The sequence below is a fragment of the Neltuma alba genome, unplaced genomic scaffold, assembly GCF_004799145.2.
Source record: "Neltuma alba isolate B1F8T4 unplaced genomic scaffold, ASM479914v2 tig00012321_pilon, whole genome shotgun sequence".
Classification (NCBI taxonomy): Eukaryota; Viridiplantae; Streptophyta; class Magnoliopsida; order Fabales; family Fabaceae; genus Neltuma; species Neltuma alba.
The window spans coordinates 29,275-52,434 of record NW_021636832.1 but is presented as its reverse complement, the minus strand read 5'-3'; the positions used below and the strand labels follow the sequence as shown (position 1 = coordinate 52,434).

The window sequence follows — 23,160 nt, the reverse complement described above, 5'->3', positions numbered from 1 at the left end:
GTCGTCATCAATACCACTGATGGTTTGGGTGCGGTAAGAGTCGACACCCCTTTCCATTATCTATACATTGAAAAATTTGAAAAGGAGATTATGATAGATGGTGTAGAGACTTGAGTACAACTTGTTTCCTTGGTGTATATAGAATGCATTTATATAAACATACTTTATTAATATAGAGTAGTAATATTCATACATTGTGGATAAATAAAGCCGCTAACGAGGTTTAAACCCACTATAGTACACTTGTTTCTATTAAGAATCACCTTGTTTTGTCATCGGTTATAGTTTCAGGAGTAAGACACTTTTGGAAGAAAGTCATTCTTCCTTCTCTGAGAATCTCAACTATGAACGCTTGGAGTTCATCGGTGACGCCGTCTTGGGCCTCGACCCTAGCAACTATCTCTTCTATGTAAACCCACTCTTCTGCGGGTGTAGTTAAGATTCTCAGAGAATGAAGAATGGCTGAAATTACCCCACACTACACTGTACTTCCCCTCCATTTTGACATCTCAACTCTATCGTGTGTTTTTTTTTTTTTTTAACCTGCCTCTATCGTGTGTTTGCACATAGCAAAAACTACACCCGCTTTAGGGTCACGTGAATGGCTTAAGAAATCAGAAAGGGTGGGTTGCACAATGTGAGAGAGGAAGGCTCCAATTAAAATATAAATGTGTGTACATTACACTCTGTTCTCATTAGGGGCATTTTTGTCAAAATACGAGTCAATCTTTAGAAAAAATTAATAGTCAATGCAATGTAGAGAGAAAAAGATGAGTCTATTTTTACAAATCTGGGTCTATTTTTAATTTTGTGTCATGCTTGGATGAAAGAATATTAAATAGTGCCTCTAGTCTAAATTAATTTGTGAATGTTAAAGAAGTTAGTTAACTTAGTTATTCGTAATAAACAAATATTACATTTTTTAAAATATCCTTGTTAATCATATATGAGACAAAGGGTATGTTTGGATTTGAGATCTTAAATTTTGGACAAAACTTAATCTCCAACTACTATAGTACAATTATTTTAAGGTAATATTACATAACACGTTTTCCTCCTATTGTTTGAGAAGGTTTCTTAATGATAAGCAGCTTAGTGCTAGGATGTAAGATGACTAGTTTTATAGTTTTTTATTCAAGTTGAGGTTGCCTTTGTAATATTAAAAAAAAATTTCTGTAATAAAATCTTAAGCATCTTGTTTTTGTTCAATAATTCCATAAAGGATCACCTTATTTTGTCATTCTGTCATCAATGCCACTAATGGTTTGGGTGCGGTAAGAGTCAACATCTTTATTCATTATCCTACTACCATAGGTGTATGATAAAACTGATCAGTTTGAATTATTTTTTCAGCAGATCTTGACACAGAAGGTGTAGAACTTGAGTAGAGCTTGTTTCCTTGAATAAATAAACCCACTATTTGGTTTTTAGGTTACACATATAGCCCTGATCTGTCATTACGTGCGACTATCTCCATCATATTTAATATAATTAATATAATCATTTGGTTATTAACAATTAATTAGAATAATCAATTATACTTAACTATAAATTATTTATAATTATATTCTAATTTTAGAAAATTTTATTATTATAATTTGAATTTTATAATTATAAAAATTAGAATTGAAAAATAAATAATTTATATGTTTAACTAAAAATTTAAAAGAATATTAACATAAGATTGTTGTAACAATTTATTATTTATGCAATAAAGAGTAAAAACTACAAGGACCTAATTAAAAATAAAGTAAAACAATAAGGTCATGATAAAAAAAATTATAATGACCTAATAAAAAGAAAAAAAATTATATGGACCTGATTAAAAACCGGTTGAATTATTTTTCCAGCAGATCTTGACACAGAAGGTGTAGAACTTGAGTAGAGCTTGTTTCCTTGAATAAATAAACCCACTATTTGGTTTTTAGGTTCTACATATAGTCCTGATCTGTCATTACGTGCGACTATCTCCATCATATTTAAACCTAAACTCCCTTTGAAGCCGACTTGAAACCAATTTGGAATCTTGTTCGTGCTTCGACGCCACTTTCCTGATGGGAACTGTTGAACCTGAATTAAGCAAGACCCTCCTGGAGCTGCTTCACATCAATGGTAGCGCAGGAGAGTTGCATTTACAGCAGTACCCTCATCAATGCCTTCCGTGCTGCATTCAAGTCTTCACACCTTGCCGTTGGTCTACAATAGCACTTTGATTGACTGATTGAGGGGATTTGTATTCATTGTTATCTGGGGAGAAAAGTTTGGAGGAAAATGAGGTGTGAGATCTACCTTATTTTCTCCTTCACTTTTCGTTCCTCACACTTTTTTACGTCATCTAAATAGGAGAAAAAAAAGTCTTTTTTGATTTTCTTCTTTAGTTTTTCTTTTTTCATTATTTTCTCTCTACCCAAACATAGCATAAATCTACACATCCTATTAAAGTGAAAAAAAAACTAAATATTTCTTATAAAAAATGTAATAATTATTTTTTAAAAGAAAGTATTGCTTTTCAATTTTTTCCTTCAAATATTTCAGAAGGTAAGTAGTAAATCAAGGAGGTTGTTGTTATCCAAATCTTTCTCCCATATTTACTTCTAATTAAATATGGGTATTTTAAAAAAATTGAAAAATTCATTGAAAAAAATATATATTGAATTTTTCATTTTGAATATATAACAATTCTTTTCTAAGTATTAGAATGGTATCAGAATGGTATCAGATTCATTAAAATTCAAATTAATTATTTCAACCCTATCACTATTAATTAGAATTGCAATTAATTCTATAAATAATTCCCAATAATAAGGATAATTAATCTTCAGGTCCTTATAGTTTTATCTGATTTTTAATTAGATCCCTATTAAATTTTTTTCTCCTATCCTTTTATTTTCTCCTGTTTTTAATTAGGCCCGTCTATTTTTTTCTCACACCCTTCCATAGGTCCTTTGTAGTTTCTAAAAAATTATTTATTAATTTATTTTTTAAAATTAATTTCATTTTTAAATTAATAATTATATAATTAAAAAATAATTAATATAATCATTTGGTTATTAATAATTAATTAGAATAATCAATTATACTTAACTATAAATTATTTATAATTATATTCTAATTTTAGAAAATTTTATTATTATAATTTGAATTTTATAATTATAAAAATTAGAATTGAAAAATAAATAATTTATATGTTTAACTAAAAATTTAAAAGAATATTAACATAAGATTGTTGTAACAATTTATTATTTATAGAATATTATTATTTATGAAATAAAGAATAAAAACTACAAGGACCTAATTAAAAATAAAGTAAAACAATAAGGACATGATTAAAAAAAATTATAATGACCTAATAAAAAAAAAAAATTATATGGACCTGATTAAAAATCGGTTGAAATTTTAAGGACTTGCATATGAATTATCCTTAATTATAAATCCAAAAACAAATTTTAAAATTTATATGTAAATGATTATTTTCAAAATTAATAAATGTTTTTTTTAATAATTTTACTTTTAAATTTTTAACAAAATTTTTTTAATAATTTCTTAACTTTCATTTTGTATCAGGATGATCTTCATTTAAAAAAAATAAAAAAGCATAAAACAGAAAATAACTGCAAATTGCCAACCTCATTCAGTCATTACGTGTGGTATGTTCACTAGGAAAAAATCATGTACCCTTAAATGATATTAAATATAATATAAGCTATGAAATAAAACTTTTTTAATACACCATTTACACTAAAGTGCTAAGTCTTCGTTCTCGCTTAGTCCTTCTTCCTCTTTGTATATACTTATCATTTTAAGCCTTACTCATTCATTTCAATTCTTCTTCAATCTTTTGTTTTAACGTTATCTTAATTTTTTGTTCTAATTGTAATGGCCATGATCCTATTTGCTCCTGTTCTTTCTCTTTTTTCGCAGTAGAACAGTTTTTTACTTGTAGGTATGGGAGCAAATGCCTTGTGACTTTTCTAAAGCTTTACATTATATAACTAAATGGAGGTCTCAAACTCTACATCAAGACAACTATTTAGCTCCATAAATGAAGACTAAAAGGTTATTTATAACAATTTTTTCTAAGTATCAGAATGGTATCAAGGTAATATCAAATTCATCCAAACTCAAATTAATCATTTCAACCCAATCACTATTAATTAGGATTGCAAGTAATTCTGTAACTAATTCCTTATAATTATAAATCCAAAAACAAATTTTAAAATTTATATGCAAATTATTATTTTCAAAATTAATAAATGTTTTTTTTAATAATTTCACTTTTAAATTTTTAACAAAATAAATTTTAATAATTTTTTAATTTTCATTTGTATAAGGATGATCATCATTTAAAAAAATAAAAAAAGTATGAAAATAATTGTAAATTGCCAACTTCATCTAGCCATTATGTGTGGTATCTTCAATAAAAAATATCATGAACCCTCAAATAATATCAGGTATAATATAAGTTATGGGATAACACTTCTTTCACATACCACTCACACTAAAGTTTTAAGTCTTCATTCTTGTTTTGTCTCTCTTTTTTTTGTGTACATACCTATCATTTGAAACCTTATTCATTCATTTCAATTCTTCTCCAATCTTTTCTTTTAGCAGTCCCTCATTTTTTATTCTAATTGCAATAGCCATGCTCTTTTTTGCCTCTATTTTTTCTCTTTTTCCGTAGTAGAGCACTTCCTTACTTGTAGGTATGGGAGTAAATGACCTGTGACTCTCCCAAGGCTTTACATTATACACCTAAATGGAAGTCTTAAACTCCAAATCAACACATCTATTTAGCTTTGTAAATGAAGACTAAAAGGTTGTTAAAACTATCATATGACGCCAATCATTTGCAGTGTAATTACTTTGACATTTTGGGTTTGAATCTCCATTAAGGAAGTGCCCATAACTTAATAATGTCTTGAACATAATTACTTCTAATAGAAAGATACATATGCTTAGCAAAAATAAAAGAATTGGAAATGATGATCCAATTAATCCATGAACAGAGCAAATAAGGCAGTGAAACGAAACTCAAGTTGCTTACATGACAATTTTAATGAGTCAAATTCCAATCTATCAATCCATGTATGTGCTGACTAATGGAATTTTAACCTTGTTTTTGTCTCATTTCGGTTTTGAGGATGAAGGAGAATAAAACTATAAGAATATAAGAACCTTCGAATTAATTTTTTACAATTATAATGACTGAATTAAAATAATGATAAACTATTAACTTTTCTAATTAGTCCTTATTTTGTTCGCTTCTTCTTTATTTTTCTCTGCCAACTGTAGCAGGGGGCACCCTGATCCTTGGACTGAATCTCCTCTCCTTGATCCTTAAGGGAACGCCGTTCTTTGATCCCCGTTCAAACTGCAATTCTCTTCTCTGCCTCGATATTGTAGAAATTACATGTAACTTGCATGACTGTTTATTGGCGTTTCATCCACCGTGTTCAAGAATTTAAGCTTTTCCCCCCGTAAACGGTGGGCAAGGAGGTAGTTGGTACTTTGGAGTTTGAGCTTTAAATATATATTGTTGAGATTATCGCTGAATTATGGCTGTTTTACTTGTGTATTAGATTGTCGTAGAACCTAGAAGGGAAGCTAGCTATATCGGCGTTTCTTCTTTAACGTCATAAGTATGGAATTCTGTAGTTATATTCTTTTTTCTCTGTTATTATGATAAAAATAGCGTAAGTTAGAGTTTGAGATTTTGAAATTTTACTCGTGTAGGAGCTGGAGGCAATTGCGTCGACTGAAATTAGAGCAGAATGTATTGCAATTTTCTGGAGCATGCAGCAGAGTATGTGAAGCAGGCGGTTCATGAGGATGATGCTGGAAACTATAAGAAGGCATTTACTCTTTATATGAATGCATTGGAATACCTAAAGACCCATTTGAAGTATGAGAAGAACCCCAGGATCAAGGAAACAATAACCGAGAAATTTGTTCAATACTTGAGGAGGGCAGAGGAGATACGTGCCATTCTTGATAAAGGAGAAAGTGGGCCTAACTTGTCTGGTGGTGCAGCTCAATCTAATGTTGTGAGACCAAATACAAAGCCAAAGAGTGGGGAAGCTGGAGATAAAGATGATCCAGAGAAAGCAAAGCTGAAGGCTGGTCTTGATTCTGTAATAATCAGAGAGAAACCAAATGTCAAATGGAGTGATGTTGCTGGGCTTGAGAATGCCAAACAAGCATTACAAGAAGCCGTAATATTGCCTGTTAAGTTCCCTCAATTTTTTACCGGTAAGTTGCTTGAGTAATTTTCTTGTATTTTTTTTTTATCTGTTATATCCTAAAGTTAGGACACTCTTAATATGACGGATATCAATGCTGCCATGAGATTCTTCCTGTATGCTTACAGAATTATATCAATTAAATATTTAACAATGAAAAAACTGTCCTCAATGATCGTATATTAAGTAGAAAAAACCACTAATCTGATAAGCAATGAACTGAGTCTTCCTAGTCAGATGGTTCAACGGTCATCAAATCTATTTATGTTTTCTCCAAGTGAGGAAGTTCATTGGTGATAAATAAGTACCGACTCAATTGAAATTTTTTAGGCGAACTCTTGATTGGAGATTTGAGTCTTCTAGGATCATCCTCAGTCAAAGAATTTTTAGCGTATGAAGTATCCGGCCATTTTTCAATTTTATTCATTACAATTTCATGTAATCTTATACTTGCTTAGGGAAGAGACAACCATGGAGAGCATTTCTTTTGTATGGTCCCCCTGGAACAGGGAAGTCATATTTAGCAAAGGCTGTAGCTACAGAAGCAGACTCAACATTCTTCAGGTATTGTATTCATGCATATTAAATGCAACCAAAGGATTGTATTCCTTGATTTTATTTTTCACTCTTTCAGATAACCTCTGAGGAGCACGCAGATTTATAGAGTTTCTTAGCTCATCACAGCAAAACTTAGGATAGGACTAGAAATCAGCCATTTATTTGCATATGGCACACACAAAAAGGAAAAGGGAAAGGGTAGTTTACTTTTTATAGTAAATTTGTTGTTGTAACTGCTTGTTTTTCAACTTCAAACCTTAAGCTATCTAGTCATAATGCGTTTAACTTTTTATTATTACAAGTAATCAATTTAGCAGTGCTCGCATCACTCTCAAGTATCATGCTTATAAACCAACGGTGGATATAACTTTCATCTGCATAAATGATTTTGGGGTTGGTTTCTGTGTGATAATTCTTTTTGCCATTCGTATGCAGTGTTTCATCATCAGATCTAGTCTCTAAATGGATGGGTGAAAGTGAAAAGCTGGTTTCTAGTCTTTTCCAAATGGCTCGTGAAAGTGCTCCTTCAATTATTTTTATTGATGAGATAGATTCTTTATGTGGCCAACGAGGTGAAGGCAATGAAAGTGAGGCGTCTAGACGCATCAAAACTGAACTTCTCGTACAAATGCAGGTAGATTTTGTTTATTGAAGGGCCCATCTTACATGGCCACAACAAATTATATTTTTATTGTTTAGACCTTTTATAATTACATAGTAGAGGGTTATTTCTAATATTGACAGTGTTTTAGTCCTTTGGATTTTGGAAATGTTTTCTTCCACAAGAAGGAAGAACCATACTGCCCAGTATATCTAACAACGTGCATGCGGCAATCATTCTTTCATGATTTGCAATGGCACAAAGTCAAATTAAGTTTGCCATATGCTTATTTCTTGTGCCTCTACCTTATATATTTAGATGATAATCAGCACAAGTATGAAATACTTTTGACTGCTTGTAATTCTAGATGAACTAGGGTCTAATTAATTGCCCATCCAATAGGATAATAGCCTCAGCAATATTAATATTCTTGCTTCATTTTCCCTCAGTCAATTACACGCTTGGACACTGAAAATGCGACTGCTTTTGAACTCAAAATAAATTGAAATTTTGATATCTCTTCTCTGTGAATGGTTTTTGTGATGTTTTTATTTCTCTATACAACAAGTTGGCTGGTAACATATGCATGTATTGTATACATTTTTCTTGATTCAAGAATATCCCAACTTATAAGTAGTGATATATTTTAATGAATGGAAACTCTATTTCAATTGAGTATGTTTCAGGGTACAGGTAAAGAAGATCATAAAGTTCTCATTCTTGCTGCCACCAATACTCCTTATGCTCTGGATCAGGTTGGAAAACAAACCTATGAAATTCTGTTGGCAGATACTGATGAAAAGAAGTTCCATTGCAATTATTGTTTGATTGAGACTAAAGTAAATATATGTAGGCCATCCGACGACGTTTTGACAAGCGAATCTACATACCTCTCCCAGACATGAAGGCCAGGCAGCATATGTTTAAGGTGTGAAAAATTTACATGAAGTGTATATCCTTGTGTGTCCACAGAACATGATAACGATGGCAATGCCTTCCATTTCTACAATTCCATCCCTTTAAGCGTATTCAATATGGGCAGGTGCATCTTGGAGATACCCCGCATAACTTAACTGAAAAAGATTTTGAGGAATTGGCTCACAAAACTGATGGATTTTCTGGTTCAGACATTTCCGTTTGTGTGAGTAGTACTCGCTCGTTTTGTATTTCTTTGGATTTCTTGATAGGCATTCTAAGTGTTGGCTCCCTGTTAAGTAGCAATTCGTGCATAACCTTTTGGCATTGCTAACCCTTTTTTCCCCCTTTTTTGCCCCTTTCAGGTTAAGGATGTACTTTTTGAACCAGTTCGTAAGACCAGGGATTCCAAGTTCTTTAGGAAAACCTCCAGGGGAAAGTGGATCCCTTGCGAGCCTACTGAAAAAGGCGCTGTTAACATTACCCTGCTAGAACTTGATGCGCAAGGCCTTGCTTCAGAGGTACATAACGGATGAGGAAATGAGGTTTTCTAAAAGTCTCTAAGAGAAAATGTTGGATTTGGTTTCTTATATGACATAATGGCTATGCAAGGAGAGATATGGATTCAAAAACAGACTGCATCTATAATCTTAAGTGGGGGAATTTTATTAAAAAATCTTAAGCAAGGCCTCTGAAGGAATTTTATTCCGTCTGAAGGAATTTTATTAAAAAATCTCATGTGAGTGGCGTAACTTCTCTTTTGCCGTTTGAGACCAATTAGAAAGTTTATTTCATGAATCCTTATTTGAATTCATATGTGATATAAGACAGTAAACGTGTTAGGAGGAGGATGCCTAAGAAGAAAAAGGAAATTTGAAGTTGAGAATAGAATATATTCATCTTCATATTGTGTTCATGGTTATATGATCTGATTTGATTTGATTGGTTATTCAAAACAGAATATTTGTTGTTGGTTACTCTTTGTTAGTCCTGACAATAAATTGTGTTCTTTATCAAATGGAAAAATGATTCAACGTCTCTCCTGATTTTCTTCATTTTAATTCTGGCAACCGTTGCAGATTGTGCCACCACCGATAACAAGGGAAGATTTTGATAAAGTATTAAGGAGGCAGAAGCCAACAGTAAGTAAAGCTGATCTTGAGGTGCATGAGAGATTTACCCAAGAGTTTGGAGAGGAGGGTTGACTGCTATGTGGTCACTTTTGGACATTATATGTACCCATTATAAAGTAGACAAGCCTTGATAAATAGAATAAATAGCTGGCACGGGGTTAGGCTTAGCTTAACCAGTAGTTTCAGGTTTCTAAATACTTGTCGGGAGAACTTTGCCACCCTTATGGTCTTTCCCCGCTTGACTCAAATTAGTTTGAGTCTAATGTAATTTCTGAATATTGGTTGATTTGATACCATAATTGTGTAAATTGTTACCACCGTATAGAGATGAAGTTCTAGTAATACCCTTGGTAACTCCCATTTCCCATAGCAGTGAGGGGCAATGCTTGGTGACACTGAACTTGTGAGTATCAAGCCACTATCAAGGTGACTGCAGGGCACTCATGAACCTTCAGATTTAGGCGTTTAGCCATGGCCGCATTAATGACATTGTGAGTACTGCCAATGTCGACCAAAATGACTATCGACTGGTTAATGTGCTCGAGAAAATGACTATCGACTGGTTAATGTGCTCGAGAAGATTCAAGGGGACAGTATTTTCCTTGCCCTCAATAGCTTTGATAGTTTCTCAGATGGTACCACCTCCAGAGCATCTTCAAAATGGTCATCATCTTCATCGATCAAAAGAGAAAATAGATGCACTTCCTTACATTTATGGCTCGGGGTATATTTCTCTGCGCACTAGTAACACAAGCCTTTCCACCTCTGCTGATCCATTTCTTTCTTGGTTAGATGCTTAGTCGGTTTTGATGCAGAGGAAGCCATAGATGATGGGTAGGACACTGATGGAAGCAAAGACCTAGAGGTCAACAGATTGTGTAATGTGGACTTATCAGCAACCGACCCATCAACGATGAGCCCAAGCTTAGAGCCCATTGGCCTAGAAAATTTGCTTGAATCAACCCTACCAGTAAACAATGAACGACGGTTAGGGCATTATCATGGAGAGCCTAAATCGTTACCTCCTGCATTCTAGCAGAATAAGTAGCGCTTGGCACACAACTTGGCTGTGCTTGGTTGGAATGACATACAAAGAGGGTGGTTGCTGGAACAACTCATTCAACGAACCAAATGTGGGCGTGCGAGAAGATGTAGCAAAGTGTGAGGCCCCCTCCCCAATCGATGGTCGTTTTCCATGCTCAGAGAGAGAAGAGAGCTTGGAATTAATTTCCCTAAAGTAATGCTCGAATCTGGCAGAAGAGGTTTTAAGATCATTTCGAAGATCAGAAAGGTCCTGAGAGTGTTTGTCCAATCAGACGTTAATGGAGTCGATAGTCCCTTGCTGCAAGTCAAGATGCTGTTCAATGTCACTGAGACGTTCGGAGGATCGCGTCTCCGACATCATGGACCGGAGAGAGGGCTTTGATACCTTTATGATAGCAGACAGAGAGAAAACAAAGAATATTTCATTCACAAAAACGAAATGGTGGATGGTACATCAATATATTTCCCTCAATCAGCCCACGTGAGCAACGTATCTCTTTCTCTCTCTATAACAGACCTATAACTAAGTCAATAGGAAAGGTTTACTTGAATGCTGAAATAACCGCCCATGTATTATTATGTATCATTTACTTTTTACCATATACCATATATCAATCATGGTGGGTATTTTGTATGTATCATCACTGGAGCTTGCAGACCTTCCTAAGCCGTGCGAGGACAGGCTTGTTCCTTGTATTGTATATATACAACGGATAGGTAGTTCTGACTCTTCTGGAGCGTATTTGTATCAAAGAGAAAGTAATAACTGACGATTTTCCATTTCCCTTCTAGCATAAAACAAAAGTGTGTTTCATTTGCTAACAAACTCCCTTAAGTGTTGATGTGGGTGGTAGATATTAAGTCTATGTGACAAAACATGCTTAGAAGGTTATTGCTGTTATATGCGTAGAGTGCACTAAAATTCCAGTTGGATTTTCATATCAAGTGCCGGAGCATGCCCATGAAACTGGTAGAACTAAGGAGCTGAAGGCTATGGAAGAGTTATACGGTCGAAGACTTTAGAAGGTAGCAAAACTTGTTAATGTGTGAATTCTTGAAGGGTAGTAATTGCAGTTCTAGAGTAAAACTAAATACCAGAAGATTATGCCTGTTATATAAAGAAGTCTCACAGTTTTGTATCAAACATTTTACGCGATGCCTAGATACGCCTGTAGGTTTTCATTTGGTGAATTTACATAACGCGTCAAAGTTTGGCTGTAGAATATGTCTATCTGGGAAGGAGTTTTTTCCCCTCTACCACAGACTGGATTTAATTTGGACATGCTAATCTCTGATTTTTGGTGATGGCATGATTATCTTATCAACACCAGGCTAGTTAGATTTGAGATATACATTTTCCCCCTTGACATTACATAGATTTTACATTTTCACACTGTCTTTGTTCATTATATAAGTTATTTAATGTGCATTTTTTATTTTGAAGAAAAACTTTTACGCTATGTTTGGTACGGGGTTTTCGGAGGGGAGGGGAGGGAAGTTGCTCCCCTCCCCTTGTTTGGCTGGTATAATTTTTTAGGAGGGGAGGGGAGGAGCTCCCCTCCCCTCGTTTGGTTAAGATGTTTTTTAAAGAGGGGAGGGGTTCTTCTCCCCTCCCCTCCCCTTCTAGCCTCCCCTCCAAAAGTGGGGTTTTTTGGAGGGGAGGTAAGAGATGATATTTTAATTCCTTATATGCCCTTTCGATTTGTTAACCTCTAATCAATCATAAACATTTCTACATAATAGAGTTCTTTTGAGCATCTAATAAGAGGTTATTAAGATAATTATCTCCAAAATTAGTGAGCATTTGTAAACTTTTTTTCTCTTCTTCTAATTCTAAGAGGCCGTTGGTATTTTCTTTCACCTTCAAGGTCTTTTCTCTGATTGAAATCTATCACTTGTGACTTTTTGTCTTGATATTCTATAAGTGTGTGACTGTATCTTGTAAATCAAAATTAGTGAATTGTATTATATATATAGTTATATCTTAACAAAATAAAAAGTGAGAAAATTCATTTAAATTTTATGAGGCTAAAATAGTCAATTTTTTTTAGAACAAAATAAGGTATTATTAAAATTGCTCCCTCCCCTCCCCTCCAATCAATCCAAACAGGAGATCATTAAAATCCCTCCCTCCCCTCCCCCTCCCTCCCCTCCCCTTTGTAGCTACCCTCCCCTTCCCTTGATTAAAATCCCTCCCCTCCCCTTCCCTCCGTCAAGCCAAACATAGCGTTAAGGTTGGGAGTTTACAATATGCTGATGCTTGTGTTTCATTAGGGAATGTCTACCGTCAATCATCACATTCTGTTTCAGTGATAATGATTTCAGATATAGTTTTTTGATGCAGAAGAAGAGACCGGGAGATTCTTTTATCATACATTCTTCTATATATCGAACACTAAAAACACAAGAATTAGACAGTCGGGGACATCTATCATTAAATTTTAGGTATTTGGAGAAAAATGTTCTCTTTTGTTATAAACTTATGATTTTGATGCCTACGTATTTTCAAATCATTTTCTTTAAATAATGAACTTCAAATTATATTTAAAATTTTCTATGGCAAACAACTACCTAAGTGAGGTGAAATAATAGTTTGACTTTACTAGATTGCAGCAGCTAAGAAGCTCTTACACATTGTTTTATGCTGCATCATCCATACCAAATGCCCGTCCTGCATGTTTGCCCCTTGATCCTCTCAAGTTGTTAAAAATTCAAACTGTTTTGGACAATACCAAATCAGTTTAGAACACAAAAAGCAACGGAAAAATAAAAATATAATCATTTTAAGATGTAACATAACAAAATAAGACGAGATATTCTTGAAAAGAATTGAAACTAGCTGGCCGGGGGGGGGAGGCATTGAAACTAAACAAGATGCTTTAAAATACTCAAAAATGCGTGTTCTATAACCCGTCAAAAATTTAATTAATTAATAGAAATAGATCTCACATTCATACTGACTTTGTTCATTGAATTCTAGTGTGTAATAAATTAAAATTATGTTGGCAAAAGGAATAAATTAAAACTTTTAATTAAAAATATACATATTATGATTTTCAAAATTAATTAATAGATTTTTTTAATAATTTCATAACAAAATGATTATCAATAGTTGTTTTAATTTTCATTTGAATCCGTAGGAATAGCTGTCAAAATTAATTCTGTTAAGCGGACATGCAGGTATTTTCAATTACAGATACGGCACGTGAAATTTAGAACTTCTCCTCTTTTCTTCTCATCTTTTTCCCTTCTCTTCCTTTTTTAATCGTTAGATTAATATCTTAACGGTTTAGATTTAAATCTTTTTAAAACTATTATTAAAATATTAAATTATAAAAATAAATAAATAATAAATTTTAAACTATATTAAAATTTAATTCTAATGATTTGCAAGTACACTAAATGTTTTTAAAATTCTTTTATAAATAGTTTATAAAAAAATAAAATCTAAACTGTTGAAATATGCTGATCTAATAATTAAAAAAAGAAGAGGAGAAAAGAGGATGGGAATGGAAGGGGAGAGGTTCCAAACCGCATGAAATTTAGGGGCGCATTCGCTAATGTGGTGTGGAGGCGGGGAAGGCTTCTTTCTCGTGAGCCTCACGGTCCTCTCTCCCCCTCCCTCTCCCTAGTCTCTATATATAGGTATTATTTGAAATCTTATTCTCATTCATTCCGTTTTTGCATTTCGATCTTCAGCATTCCTGTATTTCACTGACTGTAATGGCAGCCATGATACTTTCTGCTCCTCTCTTTTCTGTTTCCTTTTTCCCTAGGGAGAGGACTGCCTTCCCTCTCTCCATGGCCAGAGAACGTAGCCACAGATTTGTACATTCGATTCAAGCTAGTAGTTATTGGCCTTCTTTAATCTGGGAGGAGGATGAGAAAATCCTTGCCCTGTCAACTTCTATGCTTGTACCTATAGCCCTTCTGCAGTCCTTGCATTCGACGGCTCCATGAGGGAGCATGTCATGAAGGAGACAGAGTGTCTCCATGCATAGGTATCAACACAAGATGAGATAATTTTTTTGTCTTCAAATTTTTATTGACTGTCTATCGGTTTTCATTTCTGGCGGGGAGGTATCTCGTTACCTATGAGCATATGTTTTTCCTTGAGCACTTACTGGAGCCACTGTCACCGACTCTAAATCTTGATTAGCATCAGGTATAATATGTTTATATAATTTAGTTTGTTTATGTATTTAATGAAGCTTTGTGTGTGCAGATCCTCTATCCGGCTACTGGTAAGGTCACTGTTAATCGCCAGATCTGGGACGCATATTTCACAAATTGATGCCTCCGCTGGCTACGAGAGGCAACAGTGCCCATTGGTTGGGCTCAATTGTAATATGAGACGTAGCCTGCTTGTAGGTTTTCTTTCTTTATTCTCACAATTTTGCAAACATAAATATTCTATAGGCTTGATTTTTTTATTTTCTAGGCTTGATTTTTTTATTTTCTTTAGACTAGGCTATCGCGAGGGGAGTACATGCTGAAAAGATCGAGCAGTGTAGCCATACCTTCTTGCCAATTTATACATGGAGTTCATCATCTCTTTAGTGAAGGAGCTCCAAGCCTCCTATCTGCTGAGGAGGCTCCACTGAGGATGGCCGTTGATTTTTATTTTTATTTTTCCAAGTGAACTATGATGATGGATTGATGTTGCTCCGTAAAGCTTGATCTTACGTGGCAATTTGAATAAGCAAACTTCTAAGTTTTCAATTGATATATCTTGCCTCTGGTTTATGATGGCAATTAATAAAATCTTTAGTATATATTAATTGGATGTTATGTTGAAAATATAAAGAAATTGTTAGTTAGTTAGTTGCAATTATTTTGTTTTATTTTTCTGCACCTAGAACTAGCCGCTATAATCATAGGGGCTAACCTATAAACATGAGATTCCTAGATCATTTGTACTTGTCAATTTTTGCTACTGATTGACTACAATCCAAAATTCTCTTCTTTGAATCTCTCGCCATCTCTCTGTTCTCTCTTTCTCTCTCTCCTCCCTCTTCTTTCTTAATTTCCATAACAAGTGCTATCAGAGCTAGGTTCTCGGCATAACCCCCTACATTTTTGAACCTTTATGCCTCAAACTCAATCGATGGTTAACAAAAAGGTCATGGATGAACGCTTACAGCTCATCGAAGGGCAATTGGGTTCAGTCACCATGTTGCAAGAAACGATTCATGATGTCATGAATCAACTGCAAGTTCTGGCTCAAAGTGTTGAAGACATCCATGCGGTCATATTGACTCACAATGACAACCAGGTTCCACCTAGAATTCAGAATCGGGATTAAGAAACAAGAAATCAGGACGTGACACAACCTCAGTAGATGCAATTTACACGGATGGAATTTCCAAAATTTACCAAGCAAGACATACTCGCATGGATCCTAAGGTGCAAGAGCTACTTCGAGTTGGACAATACTCCAAAAGACGCAAAGGTGAAAATAGCGAGTCTGCATCTCGACGAGGAAGCTTTCCAATGGCATCTGGCAAAAGAGCGACGTTGGCATGGGAACATGCCAAGATGGGAGGAATACATGGCAGAGCTTAGAGATTGTTTCGGACCCACCTATGAGTCTCTGATAGGTGACTTGCTCTTGTTAAGGCAAAAAGGGTCTCTGCTCGAGTTTAATGCCGAATTTGACCTGTGCTCTTCAAAGATCGATCTTTCTGAAGAATTGCTGGTAGATGCGTATATGTCTCTGATTCGAGCAGATATCTATGGGCCTATACTCATGTTTCGACCCAGGACCCTTAGAGAGGCCAAGAGTTTGGCCAGGATGTAAGAAATCACCAATGAGAGAGTTCGTGATCCAAGAATAAGGGATAAGGGTGCTAGATATGTGGCTCCAACTCTCTCGGTGTCTTCCATGGCCCCTGCCACGACAACCCCTTACAAGAACACTCTGCTTAATGGCAACACACAGAAGGAGTTAGCCATTACTGGACCTAAGTACTCGAATGGAGCTTCCAAGAATTTTAATAAAATGCCAAGATTCTCACAACTGAAGAAGAAGCTGATTATAGGGCAAAAAACTTATGTTTTTATTGTCATGAGAAATTCTCTAGGAACCATAAATGTCCTTAAAGACAGAAAATGCAGTTCCATTTTATCGATCTAGAAGAAGTAATTGAGACCAGTGGTTACGAAGAAACTGAAACAGGCAGAGATGATCATTCTATGCCACTTATATCCCTCCATGCAATAAATGGGATTGAAAGCACGGAAGCTATGAGGATCCAAGGCTTTGTGGGCAAGAGAAGTATCCAGGTTTTAATTGACAATGAGAGTACCCATGATTTTTTAGAGTTTGATCTTGCTCAAAGATTGGGTTGGAAAGAAAGTGGCACTGATTATTCTTTTATTCAGGTTGCAGGAGGAAGGAGACTAAAAGTACATGGAATTTGGCATGGCTTTAGGTGGCATATGCAGGGAATGGACTTTACTTGTGACTTAAGAATCATGGAGTTACAAACCTATGACATTGTTTTAGGTCTAAAGTAGCTTAAGACTATTAAGAGCGCTTTTTGGGAATATAAGACTCTTACTATGCATTTCTGGTACAATAGACAGCTTTGCAAACTCCAAGCTACCCTTCCTAATTCAATGATGATAGTGCCGCCAAAGAAGCTTGATCACAAGAAGGATCAAGAGCAGCAAATGTTTTTGATTCACTTGCTGCAACCCTAAAAACAACAATTATAACAGTGTTTTTCAATTCAGGACATAGCAGATGGGGTCCCAAAGGATGTACAAAAGGCCCTAGACGACTTTTTTGATCTGTTTGAAGATCCTAAGGGTCTTCCCCCCCTTACGTGAGGGTCAAAATCACCTTATTGTTTTGCAGGAAGGAGTTGACCCTATAAGTTCAAAACCCTATAGATATCCTTCAGCTCAAAAGGATGTTATTGAGAAATTAGTTGGGGAACTACTACAGAATGGGGTCATACAAGACAACTCCTCACCATTTTCAGACCCATTGTTTTAGTTAAGAAAAAGGATGGCACACGAAGGATGTGCATTGATTATATGGAGCTAAATAAGAAAACTATTAAGAATCAATATCTAATTCCTCTCATTAAAGATTTGCTGGATGAATTACATGCTGCCAAATGGTTTACCAAACTAGATTTAAGGGTTGGATACCACCAAATCAGAATGGTGCCTGAAGATGTGGAGAAAATTGCCTTTAAAACTCATGTAGGGCATTATGAGTGGCTAGTAATGTCATTTGGGTTAACTAATGCCCTTGCAACTTTTCAGGGAGCTATAGATAGTATTTTTAAACCATTTTTAAGAAAATTTATTTCAGTTTTCTTTGATGATATACTGATTTATAGTTCTTTCTTGATAGATCATGTGAAGCACCTGATTCAAACTTTCAACACCTTAAAGGAGCATCATTATTTTGTGAAGAAGTCTAAGTGCACCTTTGCTAACAAGAATGTTGAGTATTTAGGACATATCATAAGCAATGGAAAAGTTTCTATTGACCCTAAAAAGATTCAAGCAGTTGCTGATTGGCTTACCCCTCAGTCCATTAAACAGTTAAGGGTTTTCCTAGGCTTAGCCAGCTATTATAGGCGCTTTATTAAGGGCTATAGGGGATTGGCTAAATCCCTAACTCAACTTCTCAAGAAAAATGGCTTTAAGTGGGATGAATCTGCCATTACAGCTTTCAATAAGCTAAAGAATGCTCTAGTCACAGCCCCTGTTCTTGCTCTACCAGACTTTTCTAAGCACTTCACTGGTGAGATTGATGCATGTGGCTTGGGTATGTGTGCTATCCTTATGCAACATGGCCAACCAATAGCTTTTTTCAGCAAAGCTTTGGCTTTTAAGCACTTAAATATTTCTATTTATAAAAAAGAATTACCGGTTGTGGTGCAAGCAGTAGAACATTGGCACCAATATCTGGAAAGGACCAGATTTGTGATCAGAACATACCAGTAAGTCTCAAGTTTTTGCTTGGATAGAAGCTAAAGACCCCTTTTTAAATGCATTGGATTGCTAAATTGATGGGGTATGATTATGAAATTTAGTACAAGAAGGAGAATGACAACTCGATAGCTGATGCATTGTCAAGATCACGTAGTTCTCAGTTGTTGCAAATGTCCCTTGACACTGCTTCTCCTACATTAATGAACTAGATTCAGGAAAGGTGGAAAAAAGATGTTGATTTGGTTGCTATCATTTCTAAAATTGAGAGAAAGGGGTCTACTCTTGGGAAGGACACATGGGATGGCACTTATTTGAGAAGAAAGGATAAAATTCTGGTGGGAAATGATGCTACATGAGGCAGAAACTATTGGAATCGCTTCATGCTAGTCCACAAGGTGGCCATTCAGGAGTTCAAGCCACCTATCAAAGGGTTAGAGGACTGTTTTGGTGGAAGCATTTACATAGGGATGTACAAGGTTCTGTTAAGGGATGTGATACTTGTGCTCGCTGCAAATATGATACCATTGCGTCTCCTAGTTTGTTGCAGCCTTTACCTATCCCTAGCAAGGTTTGGGAAAGCATTTCAATGGACTTTATTGAGGATCTATCCAAATCTAGAGATAAAAAGGTTATTTGGGTTATAGTGGACATAATGACTAAATATGCCCACTTTACACCCCTTTCTCATCCCTATACAGCATCTACCCTTACTCATTGTTTTTTAGATCACGTGTATAAGTTACATGGAGCCCCGGTCGAAATCATAAACGATAGGGATCCTATCTTCATCAGTAACTTTTGAAAGGAGTTCCTTAAAGTTCTAAAGGTGGAACAAAAGCTTTCCGCTTACCATCCTCAAAGTAATGGTTAGACAGAGGTCTTGAGCAGATGTTTAGAAGGCCATTTACGTTGTATGTTTTGGGAAAGCCCTAAGGAGTGGAATTCTTGGGTATCTCTAGCAGAATGGTAGTACAATACTAATTTTCATACTTATACTAAAACTACACCACATGAATTGTTGTATGGACAGAAACCTCCAATTTACACTCCTTATATTCCTAGATCTGCTATAGTTGAAGTTGTTGACAGGAGTTTTAAAGCTAGGGAAAGACTGATAGCTGTTCTAAAACATCATTTACACAAATCTGCCAATACCATGAAGCAAAAGGCTGATTTAAAGCGTTCAGATAGAGAATTCCAGGAGGCTTAATGGGTATTTTTAAAGTTGCAACCGTATAGATAGATTTCAGCTGCAACTAGAAGTTCTCAAAAACTAGCTCCTAGGTTCTTTGGACCTTACAAAATTCTGAAAAGGATTGGTACTGTTGCTTATCGTTTGGAATTACCCCTTAAATCCAAAATTCATCCTACATTCCATGTCTCAATGCTTAAACTATGTCCAGATCCAAGTGTAAAGCAAAGGCACCCACCTATTGACTAGCCTATAGTCCCTAGTACTCTTCACCTGATGAAGATATTGAACAAGAGAGTTGGAGGGGGGGGGAAGATTATTACAAAAGTCCTAGTTCAGTGGAAGGACTCCCTGATGAAGAGGCACTTGGGTTTCATTATTCAGTTTGCAAAAGCACTTTCCAGATTTTCAGATTGTTGATCCTTGAGGGCAAGGATCTCTTGAAAGGGGGTATTGTTATGTTGAAAATATAAAGAAACTATTAGTTAGTTAATTGCAGTTATTCTATTTTATTTTTTTGTGCCTGGAACTAGCCGTTATAATCAGTAGCCTAACCCATAAATATGAGATTACTAGATCATTTGTACTTGTCAATTTTTGCCACTGACTGAATACAATCCAGAATTTTCTTCTCTAAAACTCTCTGTTCTCTCTCTCTCTCCTCCCTTTTCTTTCTCAATTTTCATAACATCGGACAGTTCATTTTTAATACTTATATGGAATAAAATTAGACATGGGCAATGGAGTTAAAAATCGAATAAACAAACAAAATCGCCTTGTTCTTCCACACGAAATCGCCGATTTGTGCAGCGGAAAACCTGCGAGGTGGTGTGCTGCGCGAAGACTGCAGAGATTGAAAGCATTCAAGCATGTATCATCCTACCAGAGGCATCGTTCGCACTGGGCGAGATCGTAAGTCTTCATTTTTCTCTGGCTCTTGATTCAATTTTTTTTTTGAAATTAACCTTACCTAGAATTGCCCTATTTCTTCTTCATCTCCAAAAGGCCTTGTGATTTTTGTTTTTAAAAACAAAATTCTGCGATGTATCAATTGGGCATCTTTTCCGCAATAATTATGTTTTGGAATTAGAAACTAGCACATAGGGTACTCTATTTTTGTTTTTCTGAATCTGTCAAATTGGCAACTGCTATCTCTTCTCTATATCATTAATTTTCCGCTCTTCTCGCTGATGATGTTGTCATGGTTGGTCCGAAGTGCTTTGTTTTTTCTTTGGGTTTTCTTTTTAACAACCTTTGTATTTTATAAACTTAAGTTGAATTGGGGGATCTGACATGAAGAGAAGTGCTTGGTTTCAATTGCCAAAATGGATGAACGATTTTGTCTTTGAAATGCTTTGGGTTTTCCTTTCGCTTACCATTTAAAGGACTTTTAGCCTATATTGTAGTTCCGCTGGCTTCTGTCAGCTTGCGGCCAGTTTCAGCTTCGTATTTCCTTGTAGTTGTTTATTTTACACAACCTAAGCTTCTCTTATGCATTCTCTATTTATAATAACATCAAATTGTAATAGTAAAACAAATAGCAATTTTAAAATAAACAATCACAATGCGAACAAGGTGGCGAATGGGTGCTTTTAACATGAAATCACGTATATCTCCCCACTGTCATATTCTGCTCATAACTTTCCTCCTCCCCTAGTTGTCACTAATGGACTACAGTCACGTGGTACTTCATCGCAATTTGTCTTTTTGTGCTTTTCTTGTGATGTACAGAGTTCGTTTGGGATGATGTTAAAGTTGATAAACATGGGGGGAACTATCTTGGTCACAGTATCAAGGGGTTGGCAGATGGCAGAAAGGTAAAATTGATTATTCTCTCAAGTTTACAATTTCATGGAGAATGCTGTATATCAATATCTGAATGTGTGAGATGTGGTGTGATGTCATTGCTTAGTTTCAAGGTCATACACGTATTACTGTTATTGCCTCAAGATGGGATATGGTGGTTGAGGATTTGTGTCATGCTGTTTATTCTTTTGCAATTCTAACTTTTATGAAACAATTAAACTCTGGCTCAAAACACGTGTTGATACCATGATTGGAAGAGGTTTTTTCTTCTTCTTCTTCTTCTTTTTTAAGTTTATATTTCCCATCTCCCATTCCCCTGGCTGTTGATGACACTTGTTGGAAGGTTACTTTACCCTTTGGGCAGTCCTATTGCTCTTTAATTGTCTTTTCTGTCAGGCAGCCCCTTTTCACCATAGCAATGCCTTCCATTTCTACAATTCCATCCCTATAAACGTATTCAATATGGACAGGTGCATCTTGGAGATACCCCACATAACTTAAAAAGATTTTGAGGAATTGGCTCGCAAAACTGATGGATTTTCTGGTTCAGACATTTCTGGTTGTGTGAGTAGTACTCACTCGTTTTGTATTTTTTGGATTCCTTGATTGGCATTCTGAGTGTAGGCCTTCTGTTAAGCAGCAATTCGTGTCTAAACTTTTGGATAAGCCTTCAAGCTTTCTCATTTCCATTTTTTTTCTTCTTTGCCCTTTCAGGTTAAGGGTGTATTTTTGAACCAGTTCGTAAAACCACGGATTCCAAATTCTTTAGGAAAACCTCTAAGGGAATGTGGATCCCTTGCGAGCCTACTGAAAGGGGCACTGTTAACATTAGCCTGCAAGAACTTGATGCGCAGGGCCTTGCTTCAGAGGCACATAACGGATGAGGAAATGATGTTTTTTAAAAGTTTCCAATAGAAATTGTTGGATTTGGTTTCTTGTATGACATAATGGCTATCCAAGGAGAGGTATGGATTCAAAAACAAACTGCATCTATAATCTTAAGTGAAGGAATTTTATTAAAAAAATCTCAAGGACTAGTATTGTGCCAACTGAAGGGATTTTATTAAAAAATCTTAAGTTGAGAATAGAATATATTCATGGTAAAAATTAGAGGTGGGATTGGGGAGTGCCACTCCCCCATTATATTTCCAATCCCACATACTTGGTTTAGCCAATCTTATATAACAAGTCAATCTCTAATGCTAGTATTTTTTTAATAGATTTTTTCAATTCAATCACAATCCTTATCTTTAATTTTCAATACTTCTTACCAACACTTAGGGTCTGTTTGGTATGAAGGAAACTGAGGGGAGGGAAAAATTTTAATGAACTTAATTTAAAAAATTAGCGAAGTGAGGTTAAAAGCTTTTAGTTAAGTTTTATTACTTTTTTATCTCACATCTTCTATTTATTAAAATTTTAAAACCGTTTTTTTAAATTTTTAAATCGAGCTCATTAAAATTTTTTTTCCACTTCCTTTCATTTTTCTCATGCCAAACATAAAGTTATTTCTGGAAAGAATCCTATTGTAAGAAAAGGAAAAGTAAAAGTGAAAGAGGATGATTTCTTTTTGTATTAATATAACCTGCAATGGATCTTTTGGTTGGTTAGATACCTGTATAGAAGCTCTATTCCTTGGAAGCAACTTCGAATTCGTTTGCGAAAAAGTTGCTTATTTTCTCAAAAAGAATTTCTTTTATGTGTGTATATGTTTGG

General features: G+C 35.2%; 1 protein-coding gene across 4 annotated transcripts; it reads left to right on the top strand.

The window, feature by feature from the left end:
* The first annotated feature begins 5,271 nt into the window (after window positions 1-5,271).
* Window positions 5,272-21,971, top strand: LOC114725998 (protein SUPPRESSOR OF K(+) TRANSPORT GROWTH DEFECT 1). 4 transcript variants are annotated; one of them, XM_028912553.1, is made up of 10 exons: window positions 5,275-5,484; window positions 5,580-5,639; window positions 5,734-6,249; window positions 6,698-6,803; window positions 7,233-7,431; window positions 8,085-8,153; window positions 8,252-8,326; window positions 8,441-8,539; window positions 8,679-8,834; window positions 9,393-9,811. In XM_028912553.1, the coding sequence occupies exons 3-10, from the start codon at window positions 5,772-5,774 to the stop codon at window positions 9,516-9,518; spliced, it is 1,308 nt and encodes a 435-aa protein (XP_028768386.1). In that variant the 5' UTR covers window positions 5,275-5,484; window positions 5,580-5,639; window positions 5,734-5,771; the 3' UTR covers window positions 9,519-9,811. The 4 variants fall into 4 exon arrangements, with proteins under 4 accessions (XP_028768388.1, XP_028768386.1, XP_028768385.1 ...); XM_028912552.1 differs by having other exon boundaries at window positions 5,275-5,496; window positions 5,735-6,249; XM_028912554.1 differs by lacking the exon at window positions 5,580-5,639 and having other exon boundaries at window positions 5,275-5,496.
* Window positions 21,972-23,160: the final 1,189 nt, after the last annotated feature.

Coding starts and splice junctions, on each gene's coding strand:
- LOC114725998 (XM_028912553.1), top strand. CDS start 5,772: ATGTATTGCAATTTTCTGGAGCATGCAGCAGAGTATGTGAAGCAGGCG. Junction 6,250..6,697: donor GTTCCCTCAATTTTTTACCG/GTAAGTTGCTTG, acceptor ATACTTGCTTAG/GGAAGAGACAACCATGGAGA. Junction 8,540..8,678: donor GTTCAGACATTTCCGTTTGT/GTGAGTAGTACT, acceptor TGCCCCTTTCAG/GTTAAGGATGTACTTTTTGA.